Genomic DNA, 16,906 nt, shown 5'->3' on the forward strand with positions numbered 1-16,906 from the left:
CACCTGGGTGGCTCAGTGGGTTAAAGCCTCTGCCTTCGGCTCAGGTCATGATCCCATGGTCCTGGGATAGAGTCCCACATCGGGCTCTATGCTCAGCAGGGAGCCTGCTTCTTCCTCTCTCTCTGCCTGCCTCTCTGCCTACTTCTGATCTCTGTCTGCCAAATAAATAAATAAAATCTTAAAAAAAAAAGTGTAAGTATCAGAAAGATACGTATGATATTATATAAAGTTAAAAAATATGTGAAATAATACATAGTGTTTGAGATATATTTATAGTGTGTCTTTAGTTACCACTAAAATTTTGCAAAATTTTGTCCTATCTAAAATTCCAATCTCTTTCCATACTTCGTATCTCTTTCCCCTGGTTTGGTACTCTTTTCTTTTATGTAATTATCAGTGTATAATGTACTACATGTTTTATTCATTTAATTTTTTTTTTTGTCTTCTCCACCAGACTATTAGCTCCATAAAGGCAGAGATGGGTGTTTCTTTGTTCACTGTAGTATCCCCAGGGATATATATAATAGGTATTCAGTAAGTATTTGCTGAATGAATAAATGAATAGAATAAATATATGAAGGCTTGATTAACCACAAATTTAAATAAGTTTTATGGGCCTTCTCTTGAAGCTAAAATGTTTTATTTCTTAAAAATAAAGTATCTGGGGTGCCTGGGTGGCTCAGTGGGTTAAAGCCTCTGCCTTTGGCTCAGGTCATGATCTCAGGTCCTGGGATCGAGCCCCCACATAGGGCTCTCTGCTCAGCAGGGAGCCTGCTTCCCCACTCTCTCTGCCTGCCTCTCTGCCTGCTTGTGATCTCTCTCTCTGTCAAACAAATAAATAAAATCTTTAAAAAAATAATAAAGTATCTAATGAAACTATGACAAAATATTAAGATGTGGTTATAATGCTTTTTTTAAAAAATATTTTTATGTGGGAAATACCTCATTAAACAAAAGAACATTAAAAGGTTTGGGGAAGATTTCTTCAGAACATTGTAGCATAGAACTTAAAGGATGAAGGAGTTTCAAAAATGAATAGGGAAATATTTGAAATGCTGGAATTAGTTACCCAGGAGATAAGGTAATTGTAGTAGACTATTAGGAAATTATTAGTGACTATTGAGAGGAACTGTTTCAGTAAGGACTTACTAATAGGTGGGATGCTGAAGACATAAAGGCAGTAGGTGGAGAAATGGAGATCATTTATTTAGTATTAAGACAAGTACAGCTTTCCCAGGATTTATGTTTGTGAGCAGAATGGAAGAATCCATTGAAAAGATAGAAACTTAAAAAGCTGGAAAGAAAGGACAATTCATGGGAGCACTTTTAATTATAGGTATAGTGTTAGAAGAAAAGGGCATTTCACCTCGCAGTGACTCCTTTTGTAATAGAGTAAAAGAAAGAAAGGTTGACACAGGTAGGTGGAGACAAAAAGAAGGAGAGGTTCATCTTTATTTCTTTGAAGCAGTAATTTAGGTCATCTGTTGGAGTGGAGAAACTGGGTAATGGATATGATCCAGGTTAGTGAATTAGCTCAATGGACATGTTAGAAGGTTGAGGTTGTAAGAACCTAGGTTGTTAATTAGGGTATCAATTATATGGGTGATTTCAGTCTTTGAAGGGTTTGAAACAGTCAGAACCTCAACAGAATGGGTGCATTTGAATGGCTTGAACTGTAATGTTAAAAAAAAAGCAAACACTCCTAGTACCAGGGATTATTCTAGATTCTTATGTCATTTAAAATGTGTTAGGGATTTTTCTAGATTCTTTATACAAACTCATTTAATCCTGACAACAACCTTTGAGGTAGCTATATTATTATGAGCATTTTGCAGGTGAGGAAATTGAGACATATAGAAGTAATTTACTCAAGGTAACATCGAGGCAGAACTGGAATTCAAACGAAGGCTACCTAACTCCTGAGTCCATATCCCTTAACAATGTTATACTCTTTCACTGGGGTAGGAGGAGGTTTAATTGATGACAAATAGCAATTTTGGTAAGCAGGACATGAGAGAGTAGTTTCCAACAAACAGCTGAAATAGCTCAGTTGGGAGAGCGTTAGACTGGAGAGAGTAGTTTCCAACCCATGCTTTGTTGCTTGTTTCTGGGTTATCCAAGACACCATTAATTTTTTTCCCCCAATTACTGTTTTCTTTATCAAAGTCTGAAGCCTCCCAGATATTTCTGAATAAATTGTTGAATTTTCTTTTATTATTTTTTTTTAAAGATTTATTTATTTGAGAGAGAGAGGAGAGTGGAGTTGGGGGGCAGAGAGAGAGAGAATACTAAGCAGACGCCCCCCCCCAACCCCATGAGCAAGGAGCCCATGTGGGGCTTGATTTCGGGACCAGAGCCAAAATCAAGAGTCAGATGCTCAACCAACTGAGCTACCCAGGAGCCCCTGAGCTTTCTTTTGATTACACAGAATGTTTGACATCTTCAGAGATTTATATTATATTCATATTTTCTTTCAGAATGATTCCAACTTTTTACCCCAAATTAACTCTTCACCATCATTCTTTACATCATCACTTATCTTTGACTGAAGAATGTATTCTCTTTGAGATGTATTTTTGGGAATGAACAATGGTATAAGATGATCAGCCTGGTTAGTCAGACCAACCTGTCAATCAGTGAGTGAGGTGACATAGTCCAGTTGTGTATATACCCCAAACAGCTGAATCACTAACATTTTATGAACATTTTGGCCAATATTATGAAGCTTGGCCACTTTGTATGTTATAATGGGCAGTTTCCTTGCTGTCTAAAGACTTTTTTAGTTTACTCAGAAACATATTTTCTTGCTATGTGGTCACAGATTTTTTTTTCATTGTCAAAGATTTCTTTCGAATGTGTTGTACATATCATGTACAATTTAACATCCTTTCCCTAAAACAAGGAATGTTTTTTCTTTATTTTATTTTTTAAAAATTTTATTTTTTAAGTCATCTCTACACCCAGTATGGGGCTTGAACTCAGGACTCCCAGATCAAGAGTCACATGCTCTTCCTGACTGAGCCCGCCAGGCGCCCCAAGGATTATTATTTTTCGGTAAGATGGAAAAACATTGATTTAGTCAGTGCAGTTATTTGTATTAAAAATAATTTGTCAACTCTTACAGTGTTATTTCCATAGCTTTTGCAAAATCAACTTGCTTTGATCACTGTTACCTTTCACAAACTATTTAGGTTATTTGAATTGAGTATCATAATGGTTGGTAAATGTACAGTACTTTAATTTTAAAAGGACTTTTGCAACCACGATGCCATTTGATCTGTCCAATAATTCTTTAAGTGACAAAGCAGGTTTTATTCTCATTTTACAGATAAAGAGCCCGAGGCTCAGGGAGATTAAAAGATTGGTCTTAAAATGAGTAAGTACTGGAACTGGGTCTTGAATCTGGTTCTTCTTGCCTCCCAAGTCCAGGCTCAGAACATCCGTTCACTCTGTTGTTGATTCTTTTCAGCATTTTCCTATTAATATGCATGATGCCCCTTTCCGTTGGTTGGCTTCGTTTGGTTTTCCAGCAGAGGGGCTTCCTAACGTTTCTGTTTCCATCCTGGGTGGTTGCAAGGGAGCACACCTGGCTTCCTTCTGTCTCGTCTTTCATTTTTCTTTTCTGTGGCCCTTCCAGCTTCACCCTCCGTGGAAATCTCCTCCTTCCCTAGCTCCAACTTCCAAAGTCTTCTCCCAGCCCGCAGGCAGTGGGACCTCCCATCCTAATCAGCCGCAGGAGAGCCCATCAGAGAGGGGAGGCAGAGGGCACGGACCACAGCACTCCGGGAAGCCATGCTGAGGGTTACTTCTGCATTTCCTTCCTCGCGATCCTCAGGAGCGTCCTCGCCGCCCTCCGGCCCCGGCTGTCTCCAGCCCGCCCCGGATCCGCCTCCCCCGCCTTCCTCCGGGAGGTTGAAACCAAGCCTGGGACGCACCTGTGTTCCTCTCCGGTCGCCCCGTTGAGGCACCGGGGGCTGCTCCCGGAGCAGGATTTACAGGCCCGGAGAACGCCAATGGGAGATCCAAATGGTCGGGGACTCCGGCACTTTAAGAGGCTTTTCTCTGGGAAACACCCGTCCCCTCCGAGCGCCTTATGAATGGAAATACTCCTCCCCCGGTCGAGCCCATTTTCCCATTTCACCAGGAGCCGCAGCTTGCTCTCTCCTTTCTGTCTCCCCGCCCACATCAACGCGGGCAGCTCCAGGAGGGGACGGACAGGAAGCCTTTGGCCGCCTATTAAATCCCACCCATTTCTCCGGGGGCGATTTCCTAACCTTCCGGGACCGAATTCTGCAATTTGATGTGCGTTTTGTCCGAATGGTAGCGACACGGGCCTAAGGGAGGGGGAAAGCGAGGGGGTGGGGGGTGGGGGGTATGCGCTCTTTTCCTCGCAACATCGCTGGCGGAGCGAGGGAGCTCACACGACACAGATTTTGGGGCAAAGCCTTTCCATCTGGACAGCACCATGTCCACCAAAGCGGAGCAGTGTAAGTAGCAGCCGGCCCGGCGTTCCGGCCCGGCCTCCGGCTGGGAGCTATTGCAGTTGCGGCGTTTGCGGCTGCCGGGAGACCTTGGCATCGTGCTGGTGCGGGGGTGGGGGCTGAGGTTGGGGCGGGTGGGGGGTGGGGGGCGGAAGAGAAGGTGGGGGAGGGTGGACGTTAATGTCAACGCGGCGCTGTCCCTGGTGCTGAAAAATAATGCGGTCTTCCTCGGGCTCGTGGTGGGGTTTCGCAAGACTGAAAGACCCTGGGAAATGAAATTAAAATGGGGTCATTCTCGGGAAAAAGAGGCCTCATATCTTTCAGATAAACATTTCAGTATCTCTTGTTGGAGTGGGGGAAGGGGGGCAGCGGCAAATCAGGGGCGGGGAACTGTCAGTGCAACCAAAGCCTGCCTGGCCTTCTGAGCATGCCCAGTTCTAGGTGCTGGAACCATAGGGGAGTTTGAGTCCGCAGTTTCCACTTCGGGTTGGAGAGGCTAGAAAGGAGAGAAGAGGGAGGGAGCCGGGAGTCAGGCAGAATTCTGGACCAGTGTGAGGAAAATCAACTCCCGAATACCCACACTAATGCAAAACTAAACACAACCGTAGGTTAAAGCAAGAGTTGGTGCTTTGCATGAAGGTGAAAGGGGCTCAGGGAAAATGATCTAATTATTCTAACAAAGAGGTTTCCTTTGTAGGGTAGCTGACACAAACTATAACAAATAACAGGAGGGTTTTAGTTGTCCTAGTAATGACTGACTGTGTGTTTGGTTGGAAACAACCTGCAAACTCCTTGTAGACAGAGGAAGTTTCTAATATGCTTCCTATAGCCTCTGTTATTGTAGTGCGCATTTGTAGGCCATTGGTATGTACTTGGTAGTTTGATTAATGTGAAACATTTTCCTGAGTGCTCTTGAGGGATCCAGGAAATTAAACTTATGTTTGTAAATAAAAGATGTTTTTATTAAGCAATAAGTTTGAATTTTTAACAAATATGCCAGAACTTATTCATCTAATTGACTCTTGTTTCTTTCAAGGAAGTACACGGTTGATAATGCCCTCCCGTCACTACTTAAAAGTATTTGTAATTCTTCTTTGGAATGGCTATTAAAGCCATTTTGTGAGACACCCAAAACAGTAGTCTCATTATTTTGGGGCAGTATGTTTTATAGAATATGTATAGACAGTGTGTCACTTATTCACCAGATAGATGAAATGAACTGAAGGCTCATAGAATTCCCAGATTGATGGTTCATTAGAGATTGTGCCCACCTACCATCCAGTGCTTGTACCTCTTTATAGTGTTATTTTTGGAATCTGGAACACCTGAGTTTGAATCCTAGTTCTGCCATTTACTGTTTGACCTTGAGCAAGATAACTGACTTCTTGAAACTTTATTTCCTCATCTGTAAACCTGGGTTAATAGTGCTGATGGGGTTGTTGTGATTATAAATGAAGGGATACACACAAAAGAATGAGTAGTGAGCCTAGCCCATTGCAAGTATTCAATAAATGATCGTTATTTCCCTCCTAATAGTCTGTCTCTTCTAAATAGTTAGGTCTTTTGTGATTTTTGGGGACCCTTTTCACAAGTTAAATCTAAACCTCAAAGATAATTTTGCTTCTACAGAGGCTTTCAAAAAAATCGAATGCATTATATTCTGAGAAATGGTAACATAGTTGGAATCATTGTGAACTTCCCACTTGAGAATATCACACCCTTGAAGGTTTTATTATAGTGTGTTGTTAAAAAAACCACCACCTGTCATTTGATCTTTTAGTTATATATTACATAACTTCAGGTTAAAACCAGTGAGTGTTGCTGTCTTCATTCTGTGTTTTTTCTTCCTTGTTCTATTTTGAGATTCACTGGATGCTTTGTCTTGTCTCTTTCTTGGGCAGTTATTGCCAGGGTGAATAAAATCTACAAGTGGATTTGGTTGTGCAGTGCAGGTAGTGTGTAGTGAAGAAACTATTTTAGAATTGTTTGTAAAACTGATCTTTTTTTCCTCTGTAGGTGATGGGAAAGATACCACATTTGAAGCTAAAACATGTGGATTTGTGTTTTGTATGCCCTTCTGATTAATTGTGTGACATTGGGCAATTAACTTAATACTTTTGTGCCTCAGAGTTTCCATCTATGAAGTAAGGAATAATAGTGTTAGTTGTTTTTGCTTAATCCTATGTTGTGGAGGGCAAAGGAGGTAAATGGGAGTAGACTGTGAAAAGGATAGGGATGCTTTGACTTTTTTTAGGTGTCTTTATTTAGAGTGAAGTTAAGAATTTCTTTTTTTCTCTCTCTTATATGCACTAACATGAATGGATTGTCACTCTAGTACACATTATATACCTGAAAATAGAGCAAAGACGTGAAAAGCTGCATGGTTGATGTTCATGAAGGGTGAATACTTTTTAATAAAGAGAAGTTGCAGATCTGTGATATTTTATCTTTGGACATGGTAGGAATATGGTTAGGAGGAAGGAGAAAGAGAAGGGAAGGCCACGAGATTTTTCTCCTACTAGATGTGGTGGAGACCACCAGAATGGGAGAGAACAGAGTTAGTTTATCCTCTGCATTCAGGAGTATGCACAATGCCACTTCCCTAAGGACCAAGCAGGGAGAATTAGGTTTAATTTAATCTCAAAGTATTATTTCTATTATATTTCTTCCTGAGGGCTCTTGATGTAGGTAAAGATTTCACTGGTGCAGGAAGTGGACATAGTTTGGTTGAACCAGCAAGAGGAAGCACTTGCATTTCAACCCAAACAGATTACGTGATTTACCTTTGAAATCTAAAGTGTCACAGATATGTGAAAGATGATTTTATTATTATGTAGTGGTATTTTCTTGTATGAAATAAGTAGCAAAATGAAAGAGAGGTTAGTTTTACCTAAGATATAGTTTGGAGCTGTTTTTATACATTCAGTCTGCTTCCTGTGTTATGTGCAGAACATCATAACAGAAGGTGAAAGCTTCCTAGCAATTTCTTAGGCGATTGCACAGAGCTAAAACGTTTTTTCCTCCAAATGCTTCTTTTTCTTACAAAGTTCACTGTAGTGAGAATGTTTTTGTAGTTGATATAGAATCTGAAATGAATAAGAATTTGTCATTCTTTTATTTGGAGTTGTGAGAAGTCTACCTCCTTTCCCTTCCTCTGTCTTCTGAGAGTTAAAATTAAATAATCCAGAGTAATTTCTATGTGCTCTTTCAAAAAAAGCTTATTTTTAATAACAGCAGAAGTTAAGATTGGGGGTTCTAGAATCAGACTGCTGCCTAGATATGAATCCTCGCTCTGCTTCCTGCAATTTCTGTGACCTTGGACAAGTTAACCGAGCCTCTCTAAGCCTTGACTGCATTATCTATAAAATGGGGATAGTCCTAGCAGTGAAGATTAAATGAGATGATCCATGTAAAGTGCATAGCACAGAATTCTGGCACATAATGGGGAGTTAATAGCTATTATTATCATCATTATCAAGTATAAAATCTTGTGCTTGCTGCTAAAATGAGGATATTTATAAACTTGGATCTAGCCCCCCAGAGTGTAGCAGAAAAAAAAAATTACCATATTACTTAAATGGGATATGGGCCATTGGATTATATTTTATTCTCCTTTCCTTGTCTCTGAATCCTTTCCAGCAATCAGCCTAAACCATTTTAGGTGGGAAGGAATCTGCATGGCAATTCCTTGGCTTTGTGTATCTAGCAAGGCACTGGCTAATCACCCAAACAGAATATTTCTAAAGCATTATGTGCCTATCCATCACCTTTTGTAGTTTGATGACAGTGTAGCAGTTGATAAACACAAATCACTTATATATATATCCATCAAAATGGTTGTCAAATTTAGAAATTAACCTCGAGGTTTGAGTATAAGCTCAAAATGCCTAGTTATAGAAATGTGAATATATGCTATTTTTAATGCATTTATCCTACTCAATATTTTATCTTAGTAACTAAAAATCCTTTTGATTTTATGAAGAACAAACACTTTTAAGAGTAGAAATAATTAGGGGCGCCTGGGTGGCTCAGTGGGTTAAGCCGCTGCCTTCGGCTCAGGTCATGATCCCAGGTCCTGGGTTCGAGCCCCACATCGGGCTTTCTGCTCAGCAGGGAGCCTGCTTCCTCCTCTCTCTCTGCCTGCCTCTCTGCTTACTTGTGATTTCTCTCTGTCAAATAAATAAATAAAATCTTTAAAAAAAAAAAAAAAAAAAAAAGAGTAGAAATAATTAGCACTATGATTTGAAGTTGAACTTGGTTCTTTCTCATGCATCTTTAAGGGCTGTGCTTAGAGAAATAGTTTTAAAAAATGTTTATGCACATTATATTATTATATATAGAATACCACTATATTATTAATATTATAATAGAAAAACACTTTGAGTAGCACTGCATCCTGCAGTCATTTAGAAATCTTGGCACAAAGACATTGCTAAATTCTTATATAGGAAAACTTGTTTATTCATACATGCAAAAATTAGAGTAGGTTATTAATCGTATTTGTGGTAGCAAAAAGAGCACATGGCTTTAGCTCTTGTCTTACTTGATTTCTCTGCATCGTTTGACAGTAGTTGCCACATTTTTTACTTAAGCTCTCCTTTTCTTCTCTCTTTTGTGGCTGTTCCTACTCAGATTTTTTCCCTTAGGGCTACTTTCTTCTCTTCACCCTTAATGAACGGGATTCTATCATTAGTTGCCCTCTCCCTTTTTTAAATCGTGAAGATTCCTGATTTACTTTACTTTCATGGTATCACTTATCATCTCTCTGTAGATGGCACCCAAATACAATTTTCTAGTCTAAACATGTCTCTTGAACCAAAGCCTCTATCTCTATCCTGGCATCCCGGAGGCATTTCAAACCCAAACTCACTGTCTGCTGCCTCAAGCTTGTTCTCCTTTATGTATGACTCATTTTAATGAAGAGCACCACCATCTTCCCATTCACCCAAGTAAAAAAATTGGGAGTCTTCTTAAACTTCTCCTACTGTTACTACTATGCAAAACTCACTAACCTTTGGTGATTTTAGTTCATGCAACTAAATTGCTGCTCAACTCTTTGATCTACTTACATTGGATTTTTTTTTAGCTCCTCCAATGCACCATGTTCCTTTTTTTTTTTTTTAATTAACATATAACGTATCATTTGTTTCTGGGATACAGGTTTCTTTTCCTCCATGTCCTCTTCTTTGCCTTTCTTTTGTTCAGTATTTCACTTGGAAGCCCTGCCTGACTGCCAGTCTTCTCTTGTAGGCTCCACTCATGTGCTCACACTGTATTGAATAATTGGTTTTCTTGTCAGGTGTCCTCATTTACTTTGTGTTGTAGACCGTATTATGTTCATTTCTGTGTCTCCAGGGTGCAAACACCATCGTCTAGTGCACAGTGTATATGCAAAAAACCTGTTTCTTGAAAGTAAAAATGACTGAGGGTGAATTAATGTCTTTTATGAAGAAGGATTACATATCCAATTTTTGGATATCATTAATTTGAAGATTTCACATTTATGTTAGTGGGAGGTTCTGCGTTAATACAATATGAACATAAACTGTATAGAATGCATGCTTTTCAAATGGATTTACAAGTAAATAAAAATACACTTTAAAAGTATGTAAAACATTTATTAAATCAAATTTTATAGTATTTATATAACAAGTTGCCCTTTTCCTGAACATTAATTGTGCTTTGTTTCTCAGCTAAAATTTTCTGTTATATTCAGCATAATAATTATGATTCTTAATTTGTAGACAATCTTAGCACACAGCCAACTGTTTTTCTTATGAAATAGAATATGAATACATTTGAAGTCAGGGACTTTTTATGCTGTAACTTGATGTGGATCCCTTGAAATACATTTGTTTAAGTTTTATGTATTGGTAACTCAACCAGTAAGTAGGCTTTAAGTTGGGATTTTCATTTTGTAGTACTGTGTTGCAAACCCATATGCATTTATTGCTTATATTCTGAAAATATATGGATAGCTGTGTGTAAAGGGGCATATATATTGGCTTAGAAATGAGATGTTTTTTTGCATGAAGAAGTACATTAAACAAAATGTATCCTTAACAATAAGCTTGCTTTTTGTACTGTAAAAAACTCAACCATTTTATTTAGAATTTTTAGCTTTTTTCAATTCATATGTTATATTTCTGTCTTGTTTTTTTTTCTTCTTTTGCAGTACCAAGCAATCTGTATTTCATCAACTTGTCCATTCACTTATTCAGCAAATACTTATTGGGAGTTTACAATGTGTCAGGCTCTGTAGTAGATTCTGGAGGAGCTAACATTTAAGTACCCAGGGGGATCACACTTTGCTGAGATGTAGATATTCTCTTATCAGCTCTCCTTTGATAGGCTGTTTAGGTCTCTAAAAACAATAGGAAACTGAAGTGAATTTTTTATGACTTATTCATAGAAAGCTAGTACTTGCTCCTTGTGATTATTGGTTATTATTTTTTTTTCCTCATTGAAGGCTTAAATTTTTATAGAAAATCTTGTTAGAATCTCCCTCCCCCACTCAATATTGTTCTTATTTTTCAGGTTTTTCTGGTTATTCTTTTCCATTCTTCCAAATTAATTTTATGTTCAAGTTATATATCTCAGTGAAAAGCCTGATGGCATTTTTATGAGTATCACATTGAAATTAGAAAATAACTTATTTAGGGAGAACTAAAATCTTTAGGATATTGAATTTTACTGGTTAAGAACATGGTATGTCTCCTTTGTTCAAGTTTTTTCATGCCTTTGCTTAGGGAGTACTTTTTAGAATTTTTTGTTAAGCTTATGTTTAGTATTTTATCTTTTTTTTTTCTGTCACAATTGGAGTCTATCTTCCATCTTTTTTATATTTTTACATGAAGGCTACTGACTTTTGTATGCCAATTTTGTAAACTTACTTTATTAAATTCCTTTCTTTCTGTAGTGGTTTACCATTTATTTTGGGGGTTTTCAAGATATATAATCTGCAAATAGGAAATATTATCCTTTCTTTTGTATCCAATTCTTCTGTCTCAAATTGCTTTCTCTTTCCCAATTGCATTGGTGAATATCTCCAGTACCATGTTAAATATGGCATTGTGAGTATTCTTGCCTTGTTTTTAATTTCGGTAAGAGAACCTGTAGTACTTCTCTATTAAGTAAGGTATTATTTGGGCCTGAGGTAATATATTAAGGAAGTATCCATCAATTTCTATGTTATTGAGTCTTTAAAAAAAATCTGACTGGTGCTGAATTTTCTGTATCTATGGAAACTTTTATTTTATTTTATATTTTATTTTTATATTTATTTTATATTTATTATATTTTATATTTATTTTATATTTTATAAAACATTTATTTTAATTTTATTAATATGCTGAATTGGATTTTATCATATTTGATTAACAATTTTTGCATTGATATTCATGAGTTAGATTGGTCCACAGTTTAAAAAAAAATTATCTATCTGTCTGCCTATCTATTTATCTATGTATGTAGGGGGCAGGGTTTGGGTGTAGTTCAAGTCAGGACCCAAGAACAATGTTATATTCACTATGGAAAATGAGTTTGGAAGTTTTCCTTCTTTTTTTATGCTCTGGAGTGATTAAAGTAACACTGAGGTTAAGTTTAAGTTTGCCTGTGAAACTGTCTAGCATGGTTCTCTTTTGTAGTGGAACTCTTTTAACTTCTTTCTGTATTCCTTCTATGACCCTTGTTCTGTTTAGAATTTCTCTTTCTACTGGGGTCAATTTTGGTAAGTTATAATTCTCTAAAACATTATTCATTTCATTTAAGTTTTCAAATTTGTACAGAATTATGCAAGAGTCTTTTAGAACTTTAAACATTTTCTCTATTTTGATTCCTTGTCATTGCTAATATTATGCCTAAATTTTAATGCTGTATATTTATGTTTTCTCACCGCCCACCCACCCCCACCCCCACCTTCTTTTTTCTTGATTGAGTGAGTTAGCATTTTGCCCATTGTTGATTTCTTTTCTAAGGAACTAGCTTTGGATTTATGTATTTTACTGTTTTTTTTGGTTTCTGAATTAATTTCTGCCACTTATGATTAATTCCCTTTTTCTTGATTTCTCTGTTTTATTTTGGTGTTCCCTAGAAAGCTTTTTGAGTTGGGTGTTTATTTATTTTTATATTTTTGATATAGGCATTTTATGCAATCTGTTTTTCTTTGACTCTTTCTGTAGCTATAGCCTACGGATTCTGGTAACATCAGGCGTTTATTATTATTGTCAAGAAATTCTGCAGTTTAATTTTGCATTTTTCCTTTGATCCAAGAGTTGTTTCATGTGGGAGGAAATTTTTGTTTTTTCTTTTTAATTTTACCAACTTTGTTTTTATTACATTATAATCTGAGGATGACATTTGCATTATTTCTGTTCTTTGGAATTTACTAAGGTTTTTTCTGCGGCCTAAGATTTAGTCAGTTTTTGTGAGTGTTCTATGTGTACTTGAAAAGAAATTGTAATCTCTATTTCTGGGATTCAGATATTGATATAGATCTATAAGATCTACTTTGTTTATGTTGTTTAGATCTTCTGTGCCTTTATTAATTGTTAGTCTGCCTGATCTTGGATTGGGAGATGTATGTTAAAGTCTATTATTAATGTGTTTTTATCTGTTTCTCCTTGCATCTCCTGTAGGTTGCTGTTTAATAATGGCTATTGCTGTGTTGTTGGGTACATAAATATTAATAACTATAAATATCTTCGTTGTGAATTATAGGCTTAAGCATTATAAAGAGTCCTTCTTTATGTATTTTAATGCTTTTGGGTCTCAATTCCATTCTGTCAGGTATCAAGATTATGAAACTTGTTTCCTTTTTATTTGTGTTTGCCTGATATATCTTTCTCCATCCTTTTATTTTTAACTCTTTTGAATCTCTTTGTTTTAGGTATGTCTCTTGTATTCTGCATAGTGTTGGATTTTGCTTTATTAGCCAATCTGAAAATCCTTTTCTTTCAATAGGTGAGTTAAGCCCATTTACATCTATTGTTATTATTAATATATTTGCCCTCAGTTCTATCATATTGTTTTATTTTTATGTCTTTTGTATCTACGATTTTTCATCAGGCAGTGGGTTTTATCTGCTTGTTTGTTTCATTGGTTAACTTTTTACTAATTCCTTTACATACCATTAATCCATTTTTTGGGGGGTACTTATTGGGTACCTACATTAAACAACACTGAAATTATCTGATAACCTCTTCTTCCTTATTCCTACTCCACAATCTAATCTAAAGTAATATCCTTTTATTTCCAATTAATGTCTATTAGACAATCATATCCATTTGCACTCTTTATTTCCCCACCCCAACTGTTGGTAATTATCTTACATCTACCATATTCTCTCCTTTATAACCACAATTTAGTTTTATTCTACAGGTATATTTGTATCTGATGACCACCACTCAATTATATGTTACTGTCTCTCAGTTTTTTAAATTGTCTGAATGTCCTTTTCTAATAGATTCTTTAGGAAGGGCTCACAGGATCAATGTACCCCAAAGTTTGGCAAGTTTATAGTAGTTTGCTTATAGCTTTGTACTTGGAGATCAGTTTGGTTAGATACAAAATTCTTGACTCATATTTCCTCTCCTTCTGTATTTTAAATTGGTTACACTGTTTTTTTGTGGGGGGAGGTAGGCATTAAGAATTGTTGAAAAGTCTGGTGACAGTCTTGATTTCTTTCCCTTATGAGTCCCTTAGCCTTTTTGCCTGGTTGCCCAAAGTTTTTTTTTTATTTTCCTTTAAAGTAGGTTTAGCTTTAATATGATTCAGTTTAGCCATGCTGAAATGATTGTGGTGTATATTTTCAATATGTAATTTCAAGATTTTTTTTTTGAATTTTAGGAAAGTGTTCTGGAATTACAGTTTTAGTATTTATTTTGTTCTATTGTTTGACATTCTTTGTGGTCCCTATCACTTTTTTTTTTTTTTTTTTTGCTTATCTTCTATATGGATAACTTTCTGTTGAATATTTTAAAGTCTCTTTCTTCATTTCTTTTGAGTTTTTTAAGAATCACCCATACAATATACTTTTATTATTCTGTATGTGAACCAGCCTCATGGTGATTCCTCATGTGTATAGAAATACATTTATTTAACCCTTAATTTGAAATGTCAAATATAAATAAAAAATTGAAACTATTCAGTTGAATATTATCTTATTTCTCATAAATTCATACTTATACATTATAAGTAAGTACGGGCACCTGACTATGTCATTATAGCCTTCTATTGTAAACATGCCAAAGTACCTATGTATTGGAATACATGTTATTTTCTCCTTTTTGTTCTTCATGGAAATAATTATATATAAAAATATTCACCCATTTTCAAGGCAAAGTTTAATGAATTTTGCTAAGTATGTACAATAGTATAACCACCAGCCTAACCAGAATATAGAACAGTCCCCTTATCTTAAAAAGGTTCCTTGTGTGCCTTTGCTCTTTTTTTTTTTAAATTAAATTTTAGTTGACACACCGCATTACATTAGTTTCAGGTGTACAACATAGTGATTTGACAAGTTTATATGTTATGCTGTGCTCACCACCAGTGTCACTACCATCTGTCACCGTATAATGCTATTACAGTACCATTGACTATATTCCCCATGCTGTCCCTTTTATTCTTCTGACTTACTCATACCATAAATGAAAGCCTTTATCTCCTACTTCCCTTCTCTCATTTTGCCCATCTCCCCTATTCCCCTTCCTTCAGGCAACCATCAGCTTGTTCTCTGTATCTGTGGGCCTATTTGTGCTTTTTGTTTGTTTTGATTTAAAAATTCCATGTACTAGTGAAATCATATGATATTTTTCTTTCTCAGTCTGATGCAATTTATTTAGCATAATACCTTTAGGTCCATTAATGTTGTCACAAATGGCAAGATCTCATCCTTTTATATCACTGAGGAATATTCCATTGTGTGTGTGTGTGTGTGTGTGTGTGTGTGTGGCATCTTCTTTTTTAAAATTAAGTTAAAAATTTTTATTGACATATAATGTATTATTTGTTTCAGGGATACAGGTCTGTGATTCATCAGTCTTAAACAATTCACAGTGCTCACCATAGCACATACCCTCCCCATGTCTGTCACCCAGACACCCCAACCCTCCCACCACCCTCCACTCCAGCAACCCTCAGTTTTTTTTCCTGAGATTAAGAGACTCTTATGGTTTGTCTCCCTCTCTGGTTTCATCTTGTTTCATTTTTTCCTCTCTTCCCCTATGATCCTCTGCCTTGTTTCTTAAATTCCACATATCAGTGAGATCATATGATAATTGTCTTTAATGAAAGACTTATTTTGATTAGCATAATACTCTCTAATTCCAACCATGTCATTGCAAATGGCAAGATTTCATTTTTTGATGGCTGCATAATATTCCATATTGTGTGTGCACGCGTGTGTGTGTATGTATATTCACATCTTCTTTAATCCATTCTTCTATTGATCGGCACTTGAACTGCTTCCATATCTTGGCTATTGTAAATAGTGCTGCAAAAATATGGAGTGAATATATCTTTTTGAATTACTGTTTTTGTTTCCTTTGGGTAAATAACTGGTAGTGGAATTATTGGACCATATGATATTTCTATTTTTGAGGAATTTCCGGTACTGTTTTCCATAGTGGCTGTACCAGTTTATCTGCACCTTTGCTTTCGACCACCTTCTTCTATGCCTGGTCCCAGGCAGACACTCATCTGCTTTCTGTTGCTGGAGCATTGGGTCTTCTAGAATGTATATAAATGGAATAATTCAGAACATAGTCTTCTGCTTGACTTCTTTTATTCAGCATAATGTTTTTGAGGTTAATTCATGTTGTATATATTAATATTTTGCTCCTTTTTATTGCTCTGTAGCATTCCATGATATGCATATAGTATTTGGTTGTTTTCAGGTTTTGGCCGTTACAAATAATGTTGCTAATAGTACTTGCATACTTATTTTCATGGGGGCATTTTTTTTTTTATTTCTCTAGAGTGAATATGTAGGAGTAGAAATGCTTGACAGTATGGTAAATGAATATTTAATGTAAGATATTGCCATATTGTTTTTCAAAGTGGCTGTTAATATTTTGCATTCCCACTAGTAATGTAGGAAGGAGTTCCTTTTGTCTCACATCCTCACCAACACTTGGTATTGCTTTGGTATTAACTTGAGTTCTTTCAGTGGGTGTTTGTAGTGGTACCTCACTGGGGTCTCCATTAGCATTTATCTGAGGACTAGTGATGTTGAACAGCTCTTATGGGGCTTTTGACCATTTGTATATCTTCTTATGGGACGTGTCTCTTTCAATCTTTTGTCACTTTTTATTAGATTTTTGGTCTTTTTATTGAGTTATAGAAGTTGTTTATATATTCTTTGTACAAGCTCTTTGTCTTGAAATATTTTGCTTCCAGTTTGTGCCTTGCCTTTGTGTGTTCTT

At 36.4% G+C, this 16,906-nt stretch overlaps 1 protein-coding gene across 2 annotated transcripts in view; it reads left to right on the forward strand.

The window, feature by feature from the left end:
• Positions 1 to 3,888: 3,888 nt before the first annotated feature.
• The window catches only part of UNC79 (unc-79 homolog, NALCN channel complex subunit), a 247,835-nt gene continuing 234,817 nt past the window's right edge, over positions 3,889 to 16,906 (forward strand). The window contains exon 1 of one of the 2 annotated variants that reach the window (XM_047738927.1): positions 3,889 to 4,302. Coding sequence is in view for 1 of the 2 variants with exons in the window: in XM_047738926.1 (XP_047594882.1) it covers positions 4,466 to 4,487 (22 nt within the window). In the remaining variant the exon portion in view is untranslated. Of the gene's footprint in view, positions 4,303 to 4,346; positions 4,488 to 16,906 lie in introns of those variants that run through there. The other variant, XM_047738926.1, reaches the window with a different exon arrangement.

Source organism: Lutra lutra, chromosome 7, assembly GCF_902655055.1.
Source record: "Lutra lutra chromosome 7, mLutLut1.2, whole genome shotgun sequence".
NCBI lineage: Eukaryota > Metazoa > Chordata > Mammalia > Carnivora > Mustelidae > Lutra > Lutra lutra.